Source organism: Staurois parvus, unplaced genomic scaffold, assembly GCF_062004578.1.
Source record: "Staurois parvus isolate SC_StPar_1 unplaced genomic scaffold, SC_StPar_1.0 ptg000086l, whole genome shotgun sequence".
NCBI classification, from domain to species: Eukaryota; Metazoa; Chordata; class Amphibia; order Anura; family Ranidae; genus Staurois; species Staurois parvus.
This window is the reverse complement of record NW_028317882.1, coordinates 5136024-5157418: the sequence shown is the minus strand read 5'-3', so window position 1 is coordinate 5157418 and position 21395 is coordinate 5136024. Positions and strand designations below refer to the sequence as shown.

The window sequence follows — 21395 nt, the reverse complement described above, 5'->3', positions numbered from 1 at the left end:
GCTCAGCAATGGTGTAGCAGGAATGTTGATTGAAATAAATTAGCTAGCAGAACTGAAAGAAACACATTCATACCCCTACACTAGTAGAAAAAAAAATTGAGGCTTGCTTTGAGTAGAAGGTATTATCCTGAACTGTATTGAATCTTTATTTGCCAGTGTCCAGTCTTCCTGTAGGTGGTGTAGTATTACCCAACAGTACAAGACTTTTGGTGCCCCTCAATAGATGTGAAAGATCTATATTTTACATCTGGAGTGAAGTTTTCAAAATGTAAGTTTAGGGGGGGTTGTCAGGGCTTCTTAGGCCCCATGTACAAGGGACGTTTCTGAAAGATTGAAACTGACTGCTGGAAAACGTAGGTTAAAAAACATCTGTTTAGCTGCATTTTCATAACGCGTTTATGCACGTTTGCGTTTAGAAGCGTTTTTGAAAGATAGGCACAGGAGAACTTCCCAAATGCCCAGAATGAACTGAAAAGTGGTAAATTATTAACTATTTCAGACTGTTTCAGAGAAATACACACAGTAGAAACAGAGACAGAAGTATATGTTGAGATAATTAGGTGTGAGTTGCTCATTAACATTTCTTTTGTTTCCAAGGGTGGGAAGGTATCTGCTGGAGTGAGTCATCAAGGTCACCTGGCAGGGGGTCTTCCTGAGTATTTGAGGTGTGAATGGGCATTAACATATCTTTTGTTTCCAAGGGTGGGAGAGGTCTGAGATGTGAATTGGTCATTACAATGTGTGACAAGCTTGGTAGGAACATCCTGTGTTAAGTGTTTTGTCCATCTGAGCACAGTGAAAACTCTTTGCATGCATTTTTCATGATGAAAAAAAGCTCTGGACAGCATTGGGAACTGGAAGAGTTACAAAAAAAAAATAATTCAACCGCAAACACTTGTAAACGCGATTTGCCATGTTTAGACTCGTTTAGAAGCATTTTGCGTTTGAAACGCTGCGAAAATCAACGTGTGACCGCAAGTTTGTTGCGTTCAAAAAAACGACTGTAAATTCAACTGCCTGTAAATGAAGCTGTGTACATGGAAAACATTAGGGTGAGTTCAGGGGCTGCTGAAAAAAACACTGAACAGCTTCTAAACGTGAGTTTCAGCTGCAGTGTACATGAGCCTTTAAAAAAGAAGTTTAAAAACCACTCATATAGATTGAATTTTATGTATGACGCCAATATGAAAAGTATCTGTATTGCCCATAGCAACTAATAATCTTCACTGTTTGCACAGTGCATGTCTAAAAATTAAACTGTTTGCTGTGGGCAAAACAAGCCCTATGGACAAGCAGACTTGTTTTTTAATAATCTACAGCAGGGTTTCTCAACCAGGGTTCCACCAGAGGTTGCTAGGGGTTCCTTGAGTAATGAGCAGTTACTGCATCTCTGACACCATTGATCTTTTTAGCTATCTGTTAGGGTGAGATTCTCCACAGTGACCACAAGTGTAAGGAGCATTCTTCCCACTGACCATCAAACGAATGTATCGTGAGTTATTATTATTATACAGGATTTATATAGCGCCAACAGTTTGTGCAGCGCTTTACAATATAAGGGAGACCGTACAATTACAATACATTTCAGTACAGAAGGAATAGGAGGGCCCTGTGCGTGCAGCTTACAATCTAAAGGAAGGAAGTTATAGATAGTCATTTTTAGCAGGGGTTCCCTGCACCTGGAAAGTTATTTCAAGGGTTCCTCTGTGTTGAAAAGGTTGAGAGACTGATCTACAGTCTACTGGTTTTCCAGTTCATAATGAGCGAACATAAACCTTCCGTTAACACTCACCTTTATTAATCCTGAAGTAAAAACCATGGTTGACTTTAAAGCAATCCAGTCATATTACAAAGAAGAAGAAGAGATAAATATAATATACATAATGAAGTATATTTATTAAAATAAAACAATCTTTATAAGGAAAACAGCAAAGTTTTACTACATGCATGTATAACAGTCTTCACAAATACTATTTTCATTGCGATTTGTAAAACATGCATTCCGAGATAGAAGAATGTTTGTTACTATTTGTGCCTTACATCTACCCCTAAATGTGCATCTAGAAACAGGAAGAATGTTTATTTGTACCCTAGACAATGTTTTATCCCAGGCTGCACTAACAGACCAAGATTTTTATGCAGGGAACCAATATAGAATTTAGTAACACCTTAAAAAAAAAAAAAAGTATTTCTGGCAGCACATAGGGTCTTGAAGTGAGAGTAAAGTCCTAAAAAAAATTGATGCAAGTGCATGCCAAAAGCTCATGGCACTAACAGCAGAAATTAGTTCTGAATTATTACCTCCTCTCTGTGCAAACACAGGATGTATATTGGCAAAACAGATGGCAATACATAACAAATACTTTTTCATTAAAGAATGTACCTAGGGCTTTGTAATTTCTGAGGTGCATTTTCTTCTGAAGATATGCCTGTGAGTACTGACTCACTTGTTATGCCCAAAGACATAGGATATTTAGACTAACCTGAAGCCTGAAGAACTGTCCCTAACTAAGCTCATCTCCAGATGGTACCTTGGTGTTCATAACACTCCTCTTGAAAGACCAACCAAGCCTTCTCAGATACGTACTTTTTTAGTGGAATGTGGAAAGTGAATACTACCTTCTCCAGTGACAGCTTAGCAACCAACAATGTTACATGCTTAAAGTGTAAGTTCACCTTCAGTAACTTTTTCAACCCTCCATGCAATTCCAGATCTCATAAATAATATAGACCATCAGTCCTCATTTAAAAAAGCTGCGCCTGCTTTCCTTTACATTGCCATGTTGGACCTTCCACAAAAACTGCTGGCCCCTTGACTCTCCTCTGTCCTACTGTTTTCTGGACGCTACAAGTGTTGGCCGCCTAGCCAGCTCTCTGGCCCACTCACTGTTCACATAAGCACATTGCAGTCTCTCCTTCTCTAACTGCAGTGGGTGAGCTCAGCCGCCACACTTGCATTTGTGAAAGAAAGCAGGAGCAGCATCTTAAAATGAGGGCCAATGGTGTATATTATTTATGGGAACTGAAATTGCACAGTGGGATTTTCACAAAAAGGTGAACTTATATTTAAGATCCTGTAAATACTAATTTTCAGAAAGTCCGTGTCTGAACTTTTGTGGACTCTATCAACTCTTTGAAGAACATGGAACTACCATCTGGCACCTTATTGTGTCCAATATCCAGCGCTAAGCTTTTTTTATCATGCTTATTCATAAAAAAAGGATTAATATAAAGTGACCTTTGTTAAAAATATACCACTGTTCCCTCTAAACATTATCCTTAAAAATTAACTTTGTTCACATAAGTCTTTGCAGATGTAGCACAAAAACATAAACCAAATATATCATGGTTTGAAATGAGGACGTTAATTCTAGACTCTCCAATTCAGTATCATGTTAACTGATAGAGAGAACATTTTTAAAAAGATGTAAAAGATAACATTTAAAAACATTTTAAAATATGTAAAAGATAACTACAACATCGTATTCTAATGCCTACTGAAGTCTATATTATTCAAAAGATGTATGTTAAACTGTAGCAGCTGTTGATGAGCTTTTAGGGTCCTTCTGAAAGTGTGAAGATAGGTTTGTACTTAGGTGACCAAAGCTCACTTATGTTATCAGCTTTGATAGCTTGTTTTTTCTTAGATTTTTTTTCCATATGATTTTTCATTTTTTGTTCCATTTAATAAAAAAAAAAATTCTTCAATATGTAACTAGACAAAAAGGAATTAATTCCATTCCATATCAGTTGTCCATAGGCTTTGTCCATGGTAATACATGATCTGTAAAACAAACATACATTGTTATTGCTGTTGAGAATGGACAGTTGCACATGTCAAGAACTGACTGATACAGTATAAGCCCAGGTTCATACTGCTGCAAATTATCATGCGACTTGTGAGTCAAAATGAAACTTTTCCTTATAACTGTTGTTTCTCCATGACAAACTGCAGCTTCTTCTTCCTTACCTCTTCCCTCTCCATTTAAAGGCCAAGTTCACCCTTTGGAACATATTATGTATTTAGGGTGTAACATGTGACTAGATCCTAAACACTCATACCATGGCAGACAGGACTTGTAAGGGACCTTTTCACGCAAGCTTTGGCTTTAGATACACTTTAATTCCTATAAAAGACTGGAAGGATTTTTTTAATGCATGTTTTCTCAATGAAAGTGGACCTATATAAAAATCATGCTCTTAAGCAAGGAACATACATTCCCCCATTAATAATTATTCTAAAAACAGTAAATTAGTGTGTGCTGTAAATTTGTCTCCAGGATTGTTCCTGTTTCTTCTTGATGGAGACTGCTATTTTGCTGAAGCCCAGAGCCCTTGAGCATCATTAAATCTTCGGCAATCTTGCAGATCAGCCTCTGGTTCTGATTTTAGGCACAGTGGAGTTTATTTACTAAAGCTGGTTCACTCAGAATCTCGTGCACTTCTGCATGGAATCCAATAAGCTTCCAGGTTATATTGATAAAGCTTAATTGAACAAGCTGAGGTTAGAAACTGATTGGCTACCATGCACAGCTGCACCAGATTCTGAGCATACCAGCTTTAGTAAATCTCTGCCAGTGCCGAAAAATAGAGAGCAACTGAGCATGTGCAGAGCAGGGTGGGACAGTGTATTACTGGATTTTAAACAGTATATGCACTTATTTTTAATGTTTTACATCACTATATCTGCAAAAGGGACCAGCCGGAAGTGATCTAGCTGGGCTTAATATTCTGACTAAAGTTCCACTTTAATTAAACTAGCATTAGTAATAATAGCTGTTTCACACTGTAAATTTATTTTGTTTCATGATGAAAACAGTTGAGTGATAAAAACTGCCATGAAAGCCAAGACAAACTGCAAGCACCAGAGTCTGTGTGTACACCACTCCTTCTCCTATTGTTTTCACTTGCAAAATCTTTTGCAATAGTTTACCTTTGTCCTGAAATCTTCTCACCTTGAATAACTCTTTATAGCCCATAACTGGATTAGAGTGAATTAAACTCCTGGGATATTGATCTGGTCAGTTAAGGGGGGTTGTTATTCAGTTTCAGCTGCTTTGGTGTTAATGAAATTAACAACAGGTGCACTAGATGGGCAACAATGAGACAACCCCCAAAACAGGAATGGTTTTACAGGTGGAGGCCACTGACATTTTTTTCCCTACTTATCTTTTTTAAGTGTTTTTCACTAGTTTTGAATTTGGTTAGGGTCAGAGTCACTACTGGTAGCATGAGGTGATACCTGGACCCTACAGAGTTTGCACAGGTAGTCCAACAGGCAGGCACATCAATACATGCCAGTGCCAGAAGGTTTGCTGTGTCTCCCAGTACAGTCCCAAGATCATGGAGTAGATTTCAGGAGACAGGCAGTTACTCTAGGAGAGCTGGACAGGGCCGTAGAAGGGCCTTCACCTATCAGCAGGACCGGTATCTGCTCCTTTGTTCAAGAACAGGTTGAGCACTGCCAGAGCCCTACAAAATGACCTCCAGCAGGCCACTGGTATGAATGTCTCTAAGCAAGCAATCAGAAACAGACTTTGTGAGGGTGGCCTGAGGGAGCCGATGTCCTCTTGTGGGCCCTGTGCTCACTGCCAGCACCATAGAGCTTGATTGGCATGTGCCATTGAACACCAGAATTGGCAGGCCCACCACTGGAGTCCTGTGATTTTCATAGATGAGAGCGGGTTCACCCTGAGCACATGTGACAGACGTGAAAGGGTCTGGAGAAGCCATATAGAACGTTATGCTCCCTATAACATCGTTCAGCATGACCGTTTTGGTGGGGGGTCAGTGATAGTCTGGGGAGGCATATCCATGGAGGGACGCACAGACCTCTACAGGCTAGACAACGGCACCCTGACTGCCATTAGGTATCGGGATGAAATCCTTGGACCCACTTTCAGACCCTATGCTGGTGCAGTGGGTCCTGGATTCCTCCTAGTCTACAACAATGCCCAGTCTCATGTAGAGAGAGTATGCAGGCAGTTCCTAGAGGATGAAGGAATTGATACCATTGAATAGCCCCCATGCTCGCCTGAACTAAATCCAGTAGAACACCTCTGGGATATCATGTTTCGGTCCATTTGACACCGCCAGTTTGTACCTCAGCCTGTGATGGGGTATCCTTATGTTCCTAACACATTACCTGGTCCATATTAGTATAGATATCCAGCATGAGATTTTTCCCCATTGAGATCTGATATGTTTTCAAAGAGTTCCTTAAATTTTTTTGAGCAGTGTATATGGGATGACCTTCCTTTGTAAATGCTACCCGCCTCTGACTTTAAGGCAGGCCATGCAGGATTATGCAATTTTCTTTCCTTAAAATCACGAGGAAACAAAATCACTCGATTTCCCCATCAACACAGTCAGCGGAGTGATTGTGTTCTCCCGGAGGGAAGGTGGGGGGTGGGTATGGGGAGAGCACAGTGATTATAGCTAGCAGCTATAGCCACTGGCAGTAATCGCATTCTAACAATCCAACATCAATCGATGGATCAACTTGGGTATAATTAATCTGCCCATAGATGGAGGAAAGCTCAGCCAGTCCCTCCTGAGCCAGCTGAGAGTTGATCTATCTATGGCCAGCTTAAGAGTACTTGCACATTGTACTGATGCATGAACATCAGACATTCCTGGCAGAAAAAAAAACCGTGAGGATGAGCTGTATAGCACTCATGCATATTTGCATGTACTTGTACAAAAACGTAAAAATTATTCTAGCTTTATTTTAATAAAGGAAGGTGAGTGTGCGTATTTGTGCATATGTGTTTACAACTACTGACCGGCAACAAAGATGTATCTATTTTTTCTGATCTATATGTAGCGTATGTTTATGCTCCTGTGTGTACAGGCACATTGAAAACAATGGCCTGCATTTAGATCAGTAAAAAAAAAAATGCCTGTATGCCTAAAAATGTGTTTTTAGGCAGCAATATGCAAGAGGCCTAAATCGGTATTAAACCTTCAGCTTATTTAGCTTAAAGGATAAGTTCACCTTTTGGACAAAGGTCAAAAAAAATGTGCATTTATTTTTTTTGTCCAAAGGAGACTGTAAAGCATTGCACCTGTGATTAGCAGCCAGATGGGGTTGTGTGGATTTCATGGCTGCAAAGTAAATTATACCCTCTGTCGCATTCAGCCAGCGGTGCCACCACCTCATATGACCAAAGTGGGGTTCTTCCCCAACTGCTGCGGTGTGTTGTGCAGACTTTTGAAGGTTAAACAGGCAATGAGTTGGCAACAGCTGCCCGTCAGCTCACCTCTGACAAGTTATCGGCTGTGGGTGGCAAAGGCACGTGTAAACAATCTCCAACTGCTTTCTATTTCTGTCCATCCTATTGTGAGATATACACAGCTCTGACACATAGCACATCCCTCCCTGGCATGAGGGGACCTGATCCTTCTCTTTGCAATTTCACTTTCACTTACAAGTCCCCAATCCCACCTGTGACTGGACAGTGAAAGGAGAAGCGGTACCCTGATTAACTCATCTCTCTGTTACTCTACTCTGCTCCTAACAGCATGTTTCTTATACTGCAGCACACCTGATTGCCTTCTTTTGCTGCTTTTGCCTCCCCATCTCTGAGCTGTGCTGTAGAGATGATACAGCAGACTGCAAGCCACTGATACCAGGTCCAAATAAGATACATTGCTTACAAAAATATATTTAATAATGTATTAATTATTACAGAACTGCATTCATTTGTGCCTTTTTATATCTGCCTAGGGTTCAGAATTAAAGTGGTTGCAAAGGCATTCTATGTATGAATGTAAAAAAACCTGTGTGCAACAGTCCCCCCAGTCCCCCCTAATACTACCTGGGCCCCATCACGATCCATGTGCATGAGAGCCTCAGCTCTCCAGGATCTCTCCCTCCTCATTGGCTCAGCCAATGAGGAGAGAGAGGGGGCGGGACTGAGCTGTGGCTCTGTGTGTGTATGGATGCCCCATAGCAGGCTGCTCTCTCTGGGGGCACTTGGCAGGAGTGAAAGGCCAGGAGCGCCAATGGAAAGAAGTGGAGGATTGGGGCTGTTCTGTGCAAAACCCCTGCACAGAGCAGGTAAGTATAACCAGTTTATTATTTTAAAACAAAAAAATGCCTTTAATATCACTTTAAATGCTTGACTGAACATGGTTCCAAGCTTCTGAATCCAGCCCCAGCATGTTTAAGCCATAATTATACATGTCCGTATTCCCATGTCCTAATCTAGAATGCATTGATACCTCAAGACAGAAAAGAATATCTCTGCAGATGTATGCACAACATTTAATACCGCACAGGTACAGTGGGGCAAAAAAGTATTTAGTCAGCCACCAATTGTGCAAGTTCTCCCACTTAAAAAGATGAGAGAGGCCTGTAATTGGCATCATAGGTAGACCTCAACTATGAGAGACAAAATGAGAAAAAAAATCCAGACAATCACACTGGCAGGTTTGGAAAGAATTTATTTGCAAATTATGGTGGAAAATAAGTATTTGGCCACCTACAAACAAGCAAGATTTCTGGCTCTCACAGACCTGTACCTTCTTCTTTAAGAGGCTCCTCTGTCCTGCACTCATTACCTGTATCAATGGCACCTGTTTGAGGTTGTGGACAGGTGTCTTTTATACTGATAACAAGTTCAAACAGTCACACTCCAAACTCCACTATGGTGAAGAGAAGACCAAAGAGCTGTCGAAGGACACCAGAAACAAAATTGTAGACCTGCACCAGGCTGGGAAGCCTGAATCTGCAATAGGCAAGCAGCTTGGTGTGAACAAATCAACTGTGGGAGCAATAATTAGAAAATGGAAGACATACAAAACCACTGATAATCTCCCTCTATCTGGGGCTCCACGCAAGATCTCACCCCGTGGGGTCAAAATGATCACAAGAGCGGTGAGCAAAAATCCCAGGACCACACGGGGGGACCTAGTGAATGACCTGCAGAGAGCTGGAACCAACGTAACAAAGGCTACCATCAGTAACACACTACGCTGCCAGGGACTCAGATCCTGCAGTGCCAGACGTGTCCCCCTGCTTAAGCCAGTACATATCAGAGCCCGTCTGAAGTTTGCTAGAGAGCATTTGGATGATCCAGAAGAGGATTGGGAGAATGTCATATGGTCAGATGAAACCAAAATAGAACTGTTTGGTAGAAACACAACTCGTCGTGTTTGGAGGAGAGAGAATGCTGAGTTGCATCCAAAGAACACCATACCTACTGTGAAGCATGGGGGTGGCAACATCCTGCTTTGGGGCTGTTTCTCCACAAAGGGACCAGGACGACTGATCCATGTACAGGACAGAATAAATGGGGCCATGTATCGTGAGATTTTGAGTGCAAACCTCCTTCCATCAGCAAGGGCATTGAAGATGAAACGTGGCTGGGTCTTCTAACATGACAATGATCCCAAACATACCGCCCTGGCAACGAAGGAGTGGCTTCGTAAGAAGCATTTCAAGGTCCTGGAGTGGCCTAGCCAGTCTCCAGATCTCAACCCCATAGAAAACCTTTGGAGGGAGTTGAAAGTCCGTGTTGCCCAGCGACAACCCCAAAACATCACTGCTCTAGAGGAGATCTGCATGGAGGAATGGGCCAAGGTACCAGCAACAGTGTGTGCCAACCTTGTGAAGACTTACAGGAAACGTTTGACCTCTGTCATTGCCAACAAAGGATATATAACAAAGTATTGAGATGAACTTTTGATATTGACCAAATACTTATTTTCCACCATAATTTGCAAATAAATTCTTTCCAAATCAGCCAATGTGATTGTCTGGGTTTTTTTTCTCATTTTGTCTCTCATAGTTGAGGTCTACCTATGATGCCAATTACAGGCCTCTCTCGTCTTTTTAAGTGGGAGAACTTGCACAATTGGTAGCTGACTAAATACTTTTTTGCCCCACTGTATGTAGCATGTTTTTGTGATAGTAAAACAGGGCAAGAATTGTATGAAATGCTGCAATAAAAGAGGATTATTTTTTTACATGAGCATAACTTACCAGAATTCCCCATCTATATCTCTATCACATGAATCCTAGTTTCCTGGAAATACTGATAAAGAAAATGGTTTAATTAGTTACTGTAGATCACAAAGAGACATATTTTAGAAAACCTTCCATACATTAGCCAATGTAAATACTCAAAAACGCATATAAGCCTAGTATGTATGAATGTGAGTTAGGGACTTTAGATTGTAAGCTCCTCGAGGGCAGGGACTGAGGTGAATGTACATTATACACTATATGTAAAGCGCTGTGTAAATTGAGGGCACTATATAAGTACCTGTAATTAATAATAAACTGAGAATGAACACCAGAATATAGTAATGAGCTGAACATACCTGGGTTGATTCAAGGCAAGTTTGGTAAACATTACTAAAGTTAGGGTGCCAAATCCGAACCCCATTAAAGTCAATGGGAGCAGAATGTTTAAAAACAGTAATGGCCAAATTTCTAGGCTAACAGTCAAGAGATTGTGAAACAAATGGCACAGGCGGATGGACACTGCCCTGGGGCTTGCTCCAAAGAAAGAAAAAAAGGTTAAAATCAGCTTGGCGGGGAGCTAAATAAAGATATAGGCATGTAAACTAAGATGTGAGTTATTTGCTAAAGGAAACCTATGCTGATACACTTGCTGCACTGCTGACTTCCCCTTTTGGCTTCAAAAGGTTCCATATAACTGTCCTAGAACAAGAATACAGATAAGGAGTTCTTAGTTATCGCTAACTTCCCAGGCAACATTTGTTTGGAGTCACTGAGGTTGATTTACTAAAGGCAAGGGAACTTGCACTTTTCAAGGGATTTATTCCCAGAACCTATTGATCGAAGTGAAGTGATGTGTAAACAAACATTCTGTTTTTTGGGTTTTTTTTCTGAATGTCATATGTTATTTGCAAAGTGATTTTTTTTTTACCATACTTACTAATCTCTGTGGAAAATTCCCTTGCAAAGTTCAACGTGCCTTGTAAAGTGAACAACATATTTATCTTTACTAAATCAACCCCAGTGAGCACAGAAAGTCTTAAAATCAGAGACAATAGAATTTATCAAAATATCTGCAGTAGAAACTATTTGGGTTTCTCTTAGCACAGGTTTCCTTTAAATAAGACTGCCCTATTTTTTTTCTTATGACTTGGAAGAAAAAAATTTAATTTTAGAATAAAGCGATGCAAAAATCTTGAGAATTCCTAAGGGTTCACAATCAATTTCTTGCATAGGGTAACTGCATATTAGAGTTTTTGAGGTTTAGGTGTTTCTTCTCACTTTAAAGTAGAACTATAGGCAAACCTTTTTTTTTTTTTCATTTTGGACAGAGCAAGGGAGGATTATGACCCTTGTTGGTTTATTTTTTTGCCATCTGTGTGCCATTGAAGAGATTTAATGTCACTCCCTGTCCCATAGTCAAACTCCTTGGGGACCCCCAGGTCACCAGAATTAGTGTCCCCATTGGAGAATTTCCTCTCTATTACTTTTCTGGAGACAACCCAAAATTTGAAGTTTCTTGTCTCCACTCTGGATGAAAGCACAACAAGGACAGCTTTGGACAGCAGCATGGGGTAACGGGAAAAGTGGAAGCTTCGCTTGTTTGCACCCTCCTACCTATCCACTGCCACGTTTGGCACTTTTTTGGGGTGGAGCGGGTACCGGGTTTTGACAGGCTCCCATTTCTGACTCGGCTCGCTGCAGCAAACTGAGCCGGAAGTTTAGCCCAACCGCCACCCCCCGCAGTCTTCTGGGATACTTCACAGGTAGCATTACGGGACCAATCACAAGCCGCAGCGCAACTCGCACATGCACAGTAGGAAACCTTTCCGGTTTCCCCTACTTGCGATGCTGCCGCCGGGAACCTGGAGGCTAGTGAAGAACTAGCCTGAGTGATGATGGCGCTGGATCCCTGGATAGGTAAGTGTCCTTATATTAAAAGTCATCAGCTACAGTTTTTGTAGCTGCTAACTTTTAATTTTGGGGGGAGCCTGGATCTTCTCTTTAAGCGGGCTGAATGGAAAATACAAAGGGATTCCTCCATCCACACAAGCAAGGTGGATGAAGGAATCCCCCACTCAGCTGCGACTTTGTATTTTGATAGCGGGACTTGCCACAAGCAGAATACACTGATCAACATAAGTTTCCCAGCATGTCCCTTTAACAGAAGTCAATCAAACAATCAGGGATAGCCACACACTGATTGAAATTCAGGCAGTGCCTGCTAAACCGGCCAAATTTTGATCAGTGTATCTTTGACGCACTGGCAAATTTAGATGGACTTGAATAACAAATGAAAGCCAAGTGCTATTTATGCAGCTACAGCAACAGTTTTTTTTTTGGTCTATCCTAAATTAAAAGAAAGCTGATCATTGTTAAAACCCCAGTGTTAAATAGTTTGTCTCAACCCTCTAACTGCCACCTATGCTGGAAGCTTGGCCTGTTAAAGGTAGTTGTAAAATGACAGACTTACTGACCAGTGAAAATACAGCAAAAAAAAAAGAAAACTAATGCAGTTACTATACCTAAGAATTGGTAAGCTGCACTATAATATTTTTTTGTTTTCAGGTTTAATAATGCTTTAAGGACATTAATCATAGTGGTCACATCAAACTGTAATGACGTAGGGAAAAATATTAATGGATAAATAAAAAAATTTCACTAGTCTTCTGATCCCTCTGGGAGGTAACAGATTAAAAACTTCTGCAGAATGCAAACAATATACATTCAGCCTGGGTTCACACTGATTTGGTGCAGCACATCGCATGTGGTTAGCACATGAATCGCACCGCATTCCTGCGCAAATCACATGCGATTTCTGTGTTGTGTAATTTGAGCCATACATTTTGTATGGCTCAAATCGCACCGCATCCGCACCAAAAAAGTGCAGGACCTTTTTTTTATTCCACACCAGAATCGGATCGCATAGGTGTTCACACCCATGCGATCCGATTCTGCTCACCGCACTGCGTTTTGCGAACTGATTTTGGAGTGTCATTAACTTAAAATACACACCCGCAGTGGTTCCTATGAACGTGGTGCAATTATGATGAAGTGTGGAAAACGCACAGAAACCAGTGCACCGCATCAGAGGGGACCCAGGCTTAGTGCACTCATGTCTGTCTTTATTGGGTCTAGGTAATACTACAGTAAGATTTTTTTCTTTCTATTGGTTTTTCTGTTTTCTGTAATTTTTATCACAAGTTGCAAAATGATATAATATATCAAGGAAACAGCATGCAAAGATAGATCATCACTGCAACCACCGGAGAAGGAAATGGTTAGTAAAGATACATCATTCTGGCAACAAGTATTAAAACTCCTTTGTTAGGCAAAATACACCAAACACAGACCAGAGCCCCACTGCAGTGGTTAATGTACTGTATATTATCGTTTTAAATAATGAAAGTGAGTATTTACAAAATGTTAGCCACACATATAGAGCACACATATACCATAACCTATCCCATGCAGTAAGTGAACAAAGCAAGGCACCACACTTTCCAAGATAAAGACATAGTGACTAGTATGCATAGCAGCACCGCACAGAAATAGGTCTATAAATGACACCGATTAATACACAGCAAACACCCACAGTTGTTAGTATGCACAGCTCAAGAGTTCTGTTACTTCAAGAGACATAAAAAAGTTGTGTGAAGTTTGAAGTCCTTGTGGATGTGGGAAACCTGGCATTATTATCTGTTATGAGAAAAATATGTACAAAGGCTCCATTGCAGACCTTTCCTTCTGAAAATGCCACTTGACTGGAGGTGGACCCTCTTGCTTCTGTACTGTGAGTCATTCACATGAAACAAGCCTACAGAGAGTGGCTTCTGACTACTAAAGTTACTTGGACAGTATCAGGGGTGGACTGACTATTTGGAAACTCGGGCACTGCCTGAGGGCCCGGGGTCAGTAGGGGGTCCCATCAGATGACCCTGGTACCATTTCATAGGCTTTTTTGAGTTTGTGCATAGACACAGGGGCCCCATGATCCCCTATTGCCCGGTGGCCCCATGAGTTGTCAGTCCGCCCCTGGTCAGTATAACAGACAGGTAACTTTTTTCCCAGAGGAGGTCAGCAAATGGCCCAGAGCAGGTGAGTATAACTTGTTTGATATTAAAAGAAAAAAAACTTCTTAATATCACTTTAAGCATTCACCTGATGCCTTAAAGTAATATTAAACCCTCAGCATTTTTTAGTTTAACACAGTGAGCAAAATAAAATAATATGCCTAAAAATGTTGTGTTTTTAGGCAGCAGTGTGCAAGAGGCCTGAAGCAGTATTAAACCCTCAGCATATTTAGTTTAATATATTGGGCACAATTAAAAAAAAATCATTAGTAAATGACTTATTAAAACTCTTAACCTAGCACTTTCAGTTTACAAATTTCAATGCTGATGGATCCTGTTATCAGTGCTGTTTTCTTGAATTTCCTTTCTTCATAGGAAAGCATTAGCAGTGGAAAGTGTAGTCTACCATCAGCCTGTTAGATGTCAGCCTTTTGCTTCTACCTTCAGTGGTTATGGTAAACAGGAGAAATAGAGAGTGAATCTCCCTAACAAAGGCACAGACAGCACTAAAAACCTGAAAGGTATTCTAATTCCTCCCTATCCAAAACGGAAAAAAAATAAATTTTACCTTTAGTTATACTTAAAGCTGGACAATATATTATATAAAGTAGCATGATTTTTGAATGCATTACTTCCTTTTAACAAGGTCATTACGACATTTTAAATCGGTTACATTATCTACTTGTCTTTTGATACCACGCGTAAAATAATACCTGTAAAAATGTAATTCTAAATTTTCATGCAATTGATGTACTTATTTTTAGTTTAAAAAAAAAAAAAAAAAAATCACCATTCACATAGGTGTTTTCCTTTCCACACTGTGCTGGCATAAATCTTTCTGCAGACAATTGGTGCACTATTTGTCTTACATTAGATTGAGGAGTGTTCTTCTTAGTTTCCTCTTTAATAGCATAATCTGTAAAACAATAATACAGGGAACTACATAACAAAATCATAAGTGAACAATTGACACCAGAATCTATCATTTTATATTAAATTTATAGCAAATTAAGAACACCACTTTAATAATAGAAAAACAGCATTGGGGGTTATTTACTAAAACTGCATGGTGCAAAATCTGGTGCAACTCTGCATGTAAACCAATCAGCTTCCAGGTTTTATTGTCCAAAGCTTAACTGAACAAGCTGAAGTTAAAAGCTGATTGGCTAAAATACATAGCTGCACCAGTTTCTGAGTGCTCATGTGTCAGTAAATCCCCTCCATTGTGTTAAACTGAGGAGCTGGTGAAAATTGCTAACATTTTTGAGTGTATCCCACTTATGCAAAAAGAAAAATAAAGAGAAATGCTTCTTGCATTATTAGAGACACGCCTTTTTTCTTATGTAAAACAAAGGTCTGTCATGTATTTATTTGTGGATTCGTTTGCACCGTATATATTTCTGCTGAGCAGATAAAAGGGGCATTCAGTAACAAATGCTGATTTTGCTTTACCACCTCACACTTGTCATATCTTTGTGCTTACAGTTTTAGACAATATTTTAGTGTATCTGGAACTGTGAATATTACATAAAAGTAGTATTGGGGACAAATAACCAAAATATATGCTCTCAAAATCTTCTTCTAAACTAAAGCCCTATACCCCCAGGCCTATGAAAAACTAAACTACATACTTTTGGATCCTAAATAACCACATGACAACCAAAAAAAGATATTTGTATCTACTATAAAAACGTTTTCTTGAAGATCATTAAGGAACACAGAAGTTGTAGATATTCTTAGACAAATGGGTTATGCTGCCAACTACAGCAGGTTGAGACACTGGCAAACAATGTTAAGCCAACCCCTTGTTTAAAGTGTTACTAAACCCAGGACCCTGTATCCGCTATATCTGGTCTCCCCCAGTACACAGAACATGGCAGTACAATTATTTTAGTAAATCTAAACTGCTAAATATCTTTTCTCATCAGCAGTTAGAGTAGTCTTGTGACTTCTATCTGTCTCCAGCCCACCACTAGCTAAAGCTTGTAGGAGGAGTTTTTTTTCTCCTCTAGGAGGATGGAAATCCCCTGACCTCTGCCTGGATAGTGCTGATTGGCCCTGTGCTAATCACATGCACTCTCCCAAGAAAAAAAAAACCTCTCTAGCAATACACACCAAACTGAGCATGTCCATGCCTATGGTTCAGGCTGGAGATAATAGGTGGTCACTTGAAAGAGGAGAAGAAAGGATCAAACAGCCTTTTTACACAGTGAAGAGGATTAACCCCTTTAGGTTCCACAATGAGTATAACAAGCATACTTTAGTGCATATACAGACTGATTTTACTGTTGTGGGTTAAGTAACACTTTAAGCCCCTCCTCCAGCTGTCATGTCTCAGGTTTTATGAGCAAGCAGTACATAAGGCAATAGCACAGAGGGGTGATACCTGTATCCCCCAATTAGCTTCAAGAAAAAGATTTTACAGTAAGTGCAAACATTTTCTTTGACATTCATTGAATAAATTATGGATAATCTTAGACAAATGGGACATGCAAAAGCCACTGAGAGATTTACGGGGGGGAATCCTACTATATACAGAATAGACAAAATCAACCCTTAAAAGAAAGGCCGGATGTAAAAGAGCCATTTGAAATGGAGAAGCCATGACTAAAGATATAGTTTTGATCAGAACCTGAAGCTACAAATCAGGACAGAAAACCACTTGAAGGGGGAAACCGCACCTAAGAACTTTGGGGTCAGATTGAAATGTGAAACCAAGAAAAGAATTCCACCAAAATACAGGTGGAACAGTAGAACGCATGGAAGAAAAAAAAGGAGAACTTAGACCAAGTAGCAACATGGCCAACAGTAGAAAATAGAAGACTTGTCCAATAGTAAATTTTGTTTGGACAACTAAAGAAATGGAACAAGCCTAGTGTTTCTGTTCAAATGAAAAATCAATTAGAAAGCTGCTAAGGCTGGGTAGGATATACCTAGCCCTTGATTTTAAAGAAAGGAAGATCCATGACAAGAAAGAATGTTATACAAGAAAGACAAACTTGAAAAGAGAACTACCCCTATAAGGTAGAGGGATAATCAACTTTTGTATACAACGTGGGCCAAAAACAGGGATTAGAAAGCAAAACATCTAAGGGTATTGTTTCTTGTTCTCTTCCCTCTGTGTATGACCTGTATATTTAATATATCTAGTATACCGTTACCAATCTCCATGGGTTAACTTCCTCAATACCAGCATGTTTCATCATTTCCAAAGATCATGGCAAAAAAAATACACATTGAGGTGTCTACTTTCTACAAATGAGTCATTTGGGGGCTTTTCATACTGTTTTTATGGTGTTTTTATTTTATAAGTTTTATAGCAAACTATCACAGTACCGAAAACTGAAATTTGGCCTAGAAATGAAGAGTTATTACAAGCTAGACAATGATCGGGTAGTTGTATCACCCCAATATCTAATTAGTGTATAACGTCTATTGATAATCTAACCAATGTGGCCACATAGTGAATTTTTTCAATGAAGCTTTTGGTTTGTGATCATGGTTTTGGCTATTGACGGGTCTTTTGCTGTCTCTGGTTTATTATTGTTATGTAACTTGCAAAAACTTAATAAAGTCTATTGAGACAGAAGAAATATTGCAGGCTACTGCTGAAATGGTTAAATTCAATGAACTCCTTTGTAAGAAGGAGTGAGAGTAAGAGAGATAGAGTATTCTCCATAAACACCTAGTAATGTAGAAACTGAGGTCCCAGGCAACAGAGGAACCAAAACAATAGGAAAGATGCATACATGGAAAAAATAACTCCAAAAGACCAGAAAAGGTCAACTGAAAAAAATGGCTGATTTCAGGGTCTAGAGTGGAAGCTACAGGGAACAGCTTGAGCAACCAAACTAAGAGGATGTAGTTTACAAGGTTCCTAATAAAGAACCCACTTGCAATGGGAACACAATTTTAAACAGAAGGTTTCTGGCCACAAGAACTGCAGTTTGAGGAGAAGGCAGACTCCGATCACCTGCAAGTCACTACTGCTGTAATAGTTAAAAAACGGTATATACGTCCTCTCCATCTACAGGTCTTCTGCATTGAGTCAAATGCCATTCTCAAGAACATGACAGAATAGAAGACTTTCCTGAAAGGGTAAATCAATAAGTGTTCTTTAAACACTTCCTCTAAGTCCCATGGATGTAGCCATAGTGCTCTGTGCGTTAAAACAGGCATTACCCTATGTGAGAGATTAGCTTAGATGCATGTAAAAGTCCATTACAGATGAAGCATAGGGCTCCAAACATTTGCTCAAAACATTTAAGGACACAAGGGTTTGCCCATATGTTGGAAGTTTCTTTTTAAGGGACATGATCCACTGTGACATGGTTTCACAAATCAAAGTCACCGCCAGCAATGTTTGGAGAGCAATTCCAGTTAAGTCAAAATGAGAATTTAATGAGAAGTCCAGCTGTCTACCCAAAAGGTAGAAACACCATCAACCTGAGTAGCTACATGCCTGTTAAGGTGGCTAACAGGAAGGTTCACAGTAGGGAGAGATGTTTTAGCAGTATAATACTGCATCAAACTGTCAGAAGGAAGCCAAGATTGCAAGGGTTGTTCCCAGTCCTCGTAGAGCAATGTTTCAGATGCTGAATGTATTAGAAAGGTATTTGAAGTAGTATGAGTTCTAAAACACCTTATGCCTGGTACAGTACGTTGATCTTCTAGATCAGGGGTCTCCAAGCTGTGGCCCACTGCAATACTTTATGCAGCACTCTAAGGTAAGTAGATGGGGACTTTGTTGTAAGGGGGCTCTGATGGGGATTCTGATCGGCTTAAGTTTATTTGAATTTTGTTTACTTTGTTTTACTTAAGTTTTTTTCTGTTCTAAATCACATGCTGATTATAACAAAACTCTGAGTAAATACATTCATTTAAATTTGATTTTTTCATTTATAAAGCTGATTTTTTTTTTTTGGCGGGGGGGTTGCTCTTAAATATATGTAAACTATACAGTGTGGTCCTTGTACTGAAAAGTATGGAGATCCCTGCTTTGGATGCATAGTAGAGTATACTGAAATAGTCAGGTTGGAAAAAACAGATTTCAAGTCTGAGTCATATGAAACTTGCTTAAAATTATTTCCTACAGAGTTAGAATGTAAAGTTTCTGACTCTGAGTCGGCAATGATAATTGTGGCCTCAGGCACGATGAGAGGTAAAAGTCCTGTAAGGCTAGAGATGGACTGTGCCTTGGGTGGCACTGGACTGCATTTAGAGCTTCCGTGTACAAATTTCTCTATTATTTGTGCACAAATTGATACCAAATCTGCAGTGGCTATAAGAAGCATTGCAGGCACAGTTTAAAGTTCAGGCTCACTCAGCGGAGCGGATTCGGGTGGTCCTATAGAAATAAGGGTCCTTGGATCCAAGTTACAGGCATCAATTTCTTCTGGAGATACCAAAGAATTGACTCCAGAAACAGTAAGAGAGTAAGGGATATAGTCACCCATTACAGCAGGCTGTCCCTGAGTTACTCAGAAAAGATACTGTGGCAGCACCCAAATATTGCAGAGTTCTCCTTTAAACTTTATTATTTTTATGAGACTTTGCTTGCAAAGCAAGGTCACCAGCTCACTTCCCCCATCCCTTATTTCCTGTGAAGTAATGTGTTCCAGCTTGTAGCTAGTATTCTTATCTGTAGCTGGTATTCAAGGCTATATTTTGCACAGTTTAGAAAGCCTTTTGGGGGGGCGCTCGTGAGCAGCAACCAAGATGGCTGCTTTGTAAATTAACTCCTCGGCCGCCGGACACATCGGCCAATTTTCTCTCCTCAGGGGGGGTCCCCCTGTTTCCTCCCTGGCCCCCTGTCTCTCTGGTGCCCTGATGGGCAAAAAAACGCCGGCCGCCCGTGCCTCCAGCTCCCGGCAGGCTGCTCCGGAGTTTGCGGCCTACCCGCCGGAGATCGCGGCTGAAGCCGGGGCCTCGATTTTGGGCCGGCCGCCGCGGACTTCCAGGACCCCGGCCACGGGTTCGCGGCTCCCGCCCGGGACCTCAGATGGAGCCCCAGCCGCGATTTTGGGTCCCCCGCTGTCACCATCCATAGGTGGGTCGGACCCTGGCAGTGTAGAGGACCCGGCACCAGAGCCATCCCTGCAGTCTCCCATCCCATCTCTGCGGGATGCTGAGCTCCTGCGCCGATTCCAATGTATGCTGCAGTCCGAGTTGTCCTCCGCTACCTCCAAGCTGGCCGACCGTCTTTCGCAAGAGATTCGCGAGTTGGGCAACCGGACGAACGACCTCGAAGATAAGATGGACGCTGCGGCCACGGTCATGGAAAATCACGAACAGGATTTGTGCGACCTCAAGAAAGAATTGGCGGACGCGCTGCTACGGCTTGAGGATTTCGAAAATCGTTCCCGCCGTGGCAATCTGCGGTTAAGGGGTATCCCGGAAACGGTCGCGGATCTTACTTCCACTGCTACAGCTCTGTTTCAGGAGCTGACACCCGCTGTTCCCATTGACCGGCTTGAATTTGACCGCATACACCGTGCGTTGGGCCCCAGACGACCGGATGGGCCCCCGAGGGACATTATCATCAAGTTTACGTATTACCGCACTAAGGAAACTATCCTCTTGGCGGCCAGAAACAACCCTGACCTCAGCTTCCAGGGGCATCGCTACCAGCTCTTTGCGGACCTCTCTCAGACCACTCTTCAGAAGCGTCGCCAATTGAAGCCCTTCACTTCGGTCCTGGTGAAACACAGTATCAAATACGCTTGGGGCTTCCCGTTTCGCCTTACCTTCACCTACCAGGGCCGCAGTCATTCTGTGGCTACGCCGGAGGAGGCCCATTCTCTTCTGGAATCTTTACACCTTCTTTCGCCTGAGGCTGCGGATCGGAGCCCAGCTCATTCATCTGGATCCCCGGCAAGGCCGCTTCTTCCAAGCTGCATCTGGGAGCGGTCATCCAATAGGAAGAGGGCCCTCCCTCAGACCTCTTCACGATCAAGTCCTGCCTGTTCTTCTCCGGGCTGAAGATGTGTCTTGGACTTCCCATGTATCATCTCACCGATGGACTTCCTTGACGGGACCGTGAGTTTGGCCCTTAGGGCTCCCCCAGTTTGTCAGCATTACGGGTTGGGACTGCTCCAGTGTGCCCCCTTGGGTTCCTTCCCTGGTTGGGGGGGTCTCCTCATGGATTCGAGAATTATGACTTTCTGCTGCCGCAGCCTATTTTGGGCCTGGGTGATGGTATTCCGTTTTTTGTTGGTAGCACGGAGTGAGGGTTCCCTCTGGTTTCGGGGTGGGAGGTTGATCTGGTAGGCCCGGTTGGGTGGGAGGGGGTTAGCCCCATGGTTCTCTGGGTTGCTATGGGGAGGTCATCACGGTGGCCTAGCTCCTTTAGT

The 21395-nt window shown here is 41.4% G+C and overlaps 1 protein-coding gene across 2 annotated transcripts in view; it reads right to left on the bottom strand.

Annotated features, from left to right (window-relative positions):
• Positions 1-1872: 1872 nt before the first annotated feature.
• Positions 1873-21395, bottom strand: part of STAP1 (signal transducing adaptor family member 1) — a 164276-nt gene continuing 144753 nt past the window's right edge. The window contains exons 9-11 of one of the 2 annotated variants that reach the window (XM_089669987.1): positions 14834-14959; positions 9989-10040; positions 1873-3784 (exon numbers count right to left, since the gene is read on the bottom strand). In XM_089669987.1, coding sequence (XP_089526113.1) covers positions 10024-10040; positions 14834-14959 — 143 coding nt within the window. In that variant the 3' untranslated portion in view covers positions 1873-3784; positions 9989-10023. The remainder of the gene's footprint in view (positions 3785-9988; positions 10041-14833; positions 14960-21395) is intronic. The other variant, XM_089669988.1, reaches the window with a different exon arrangement.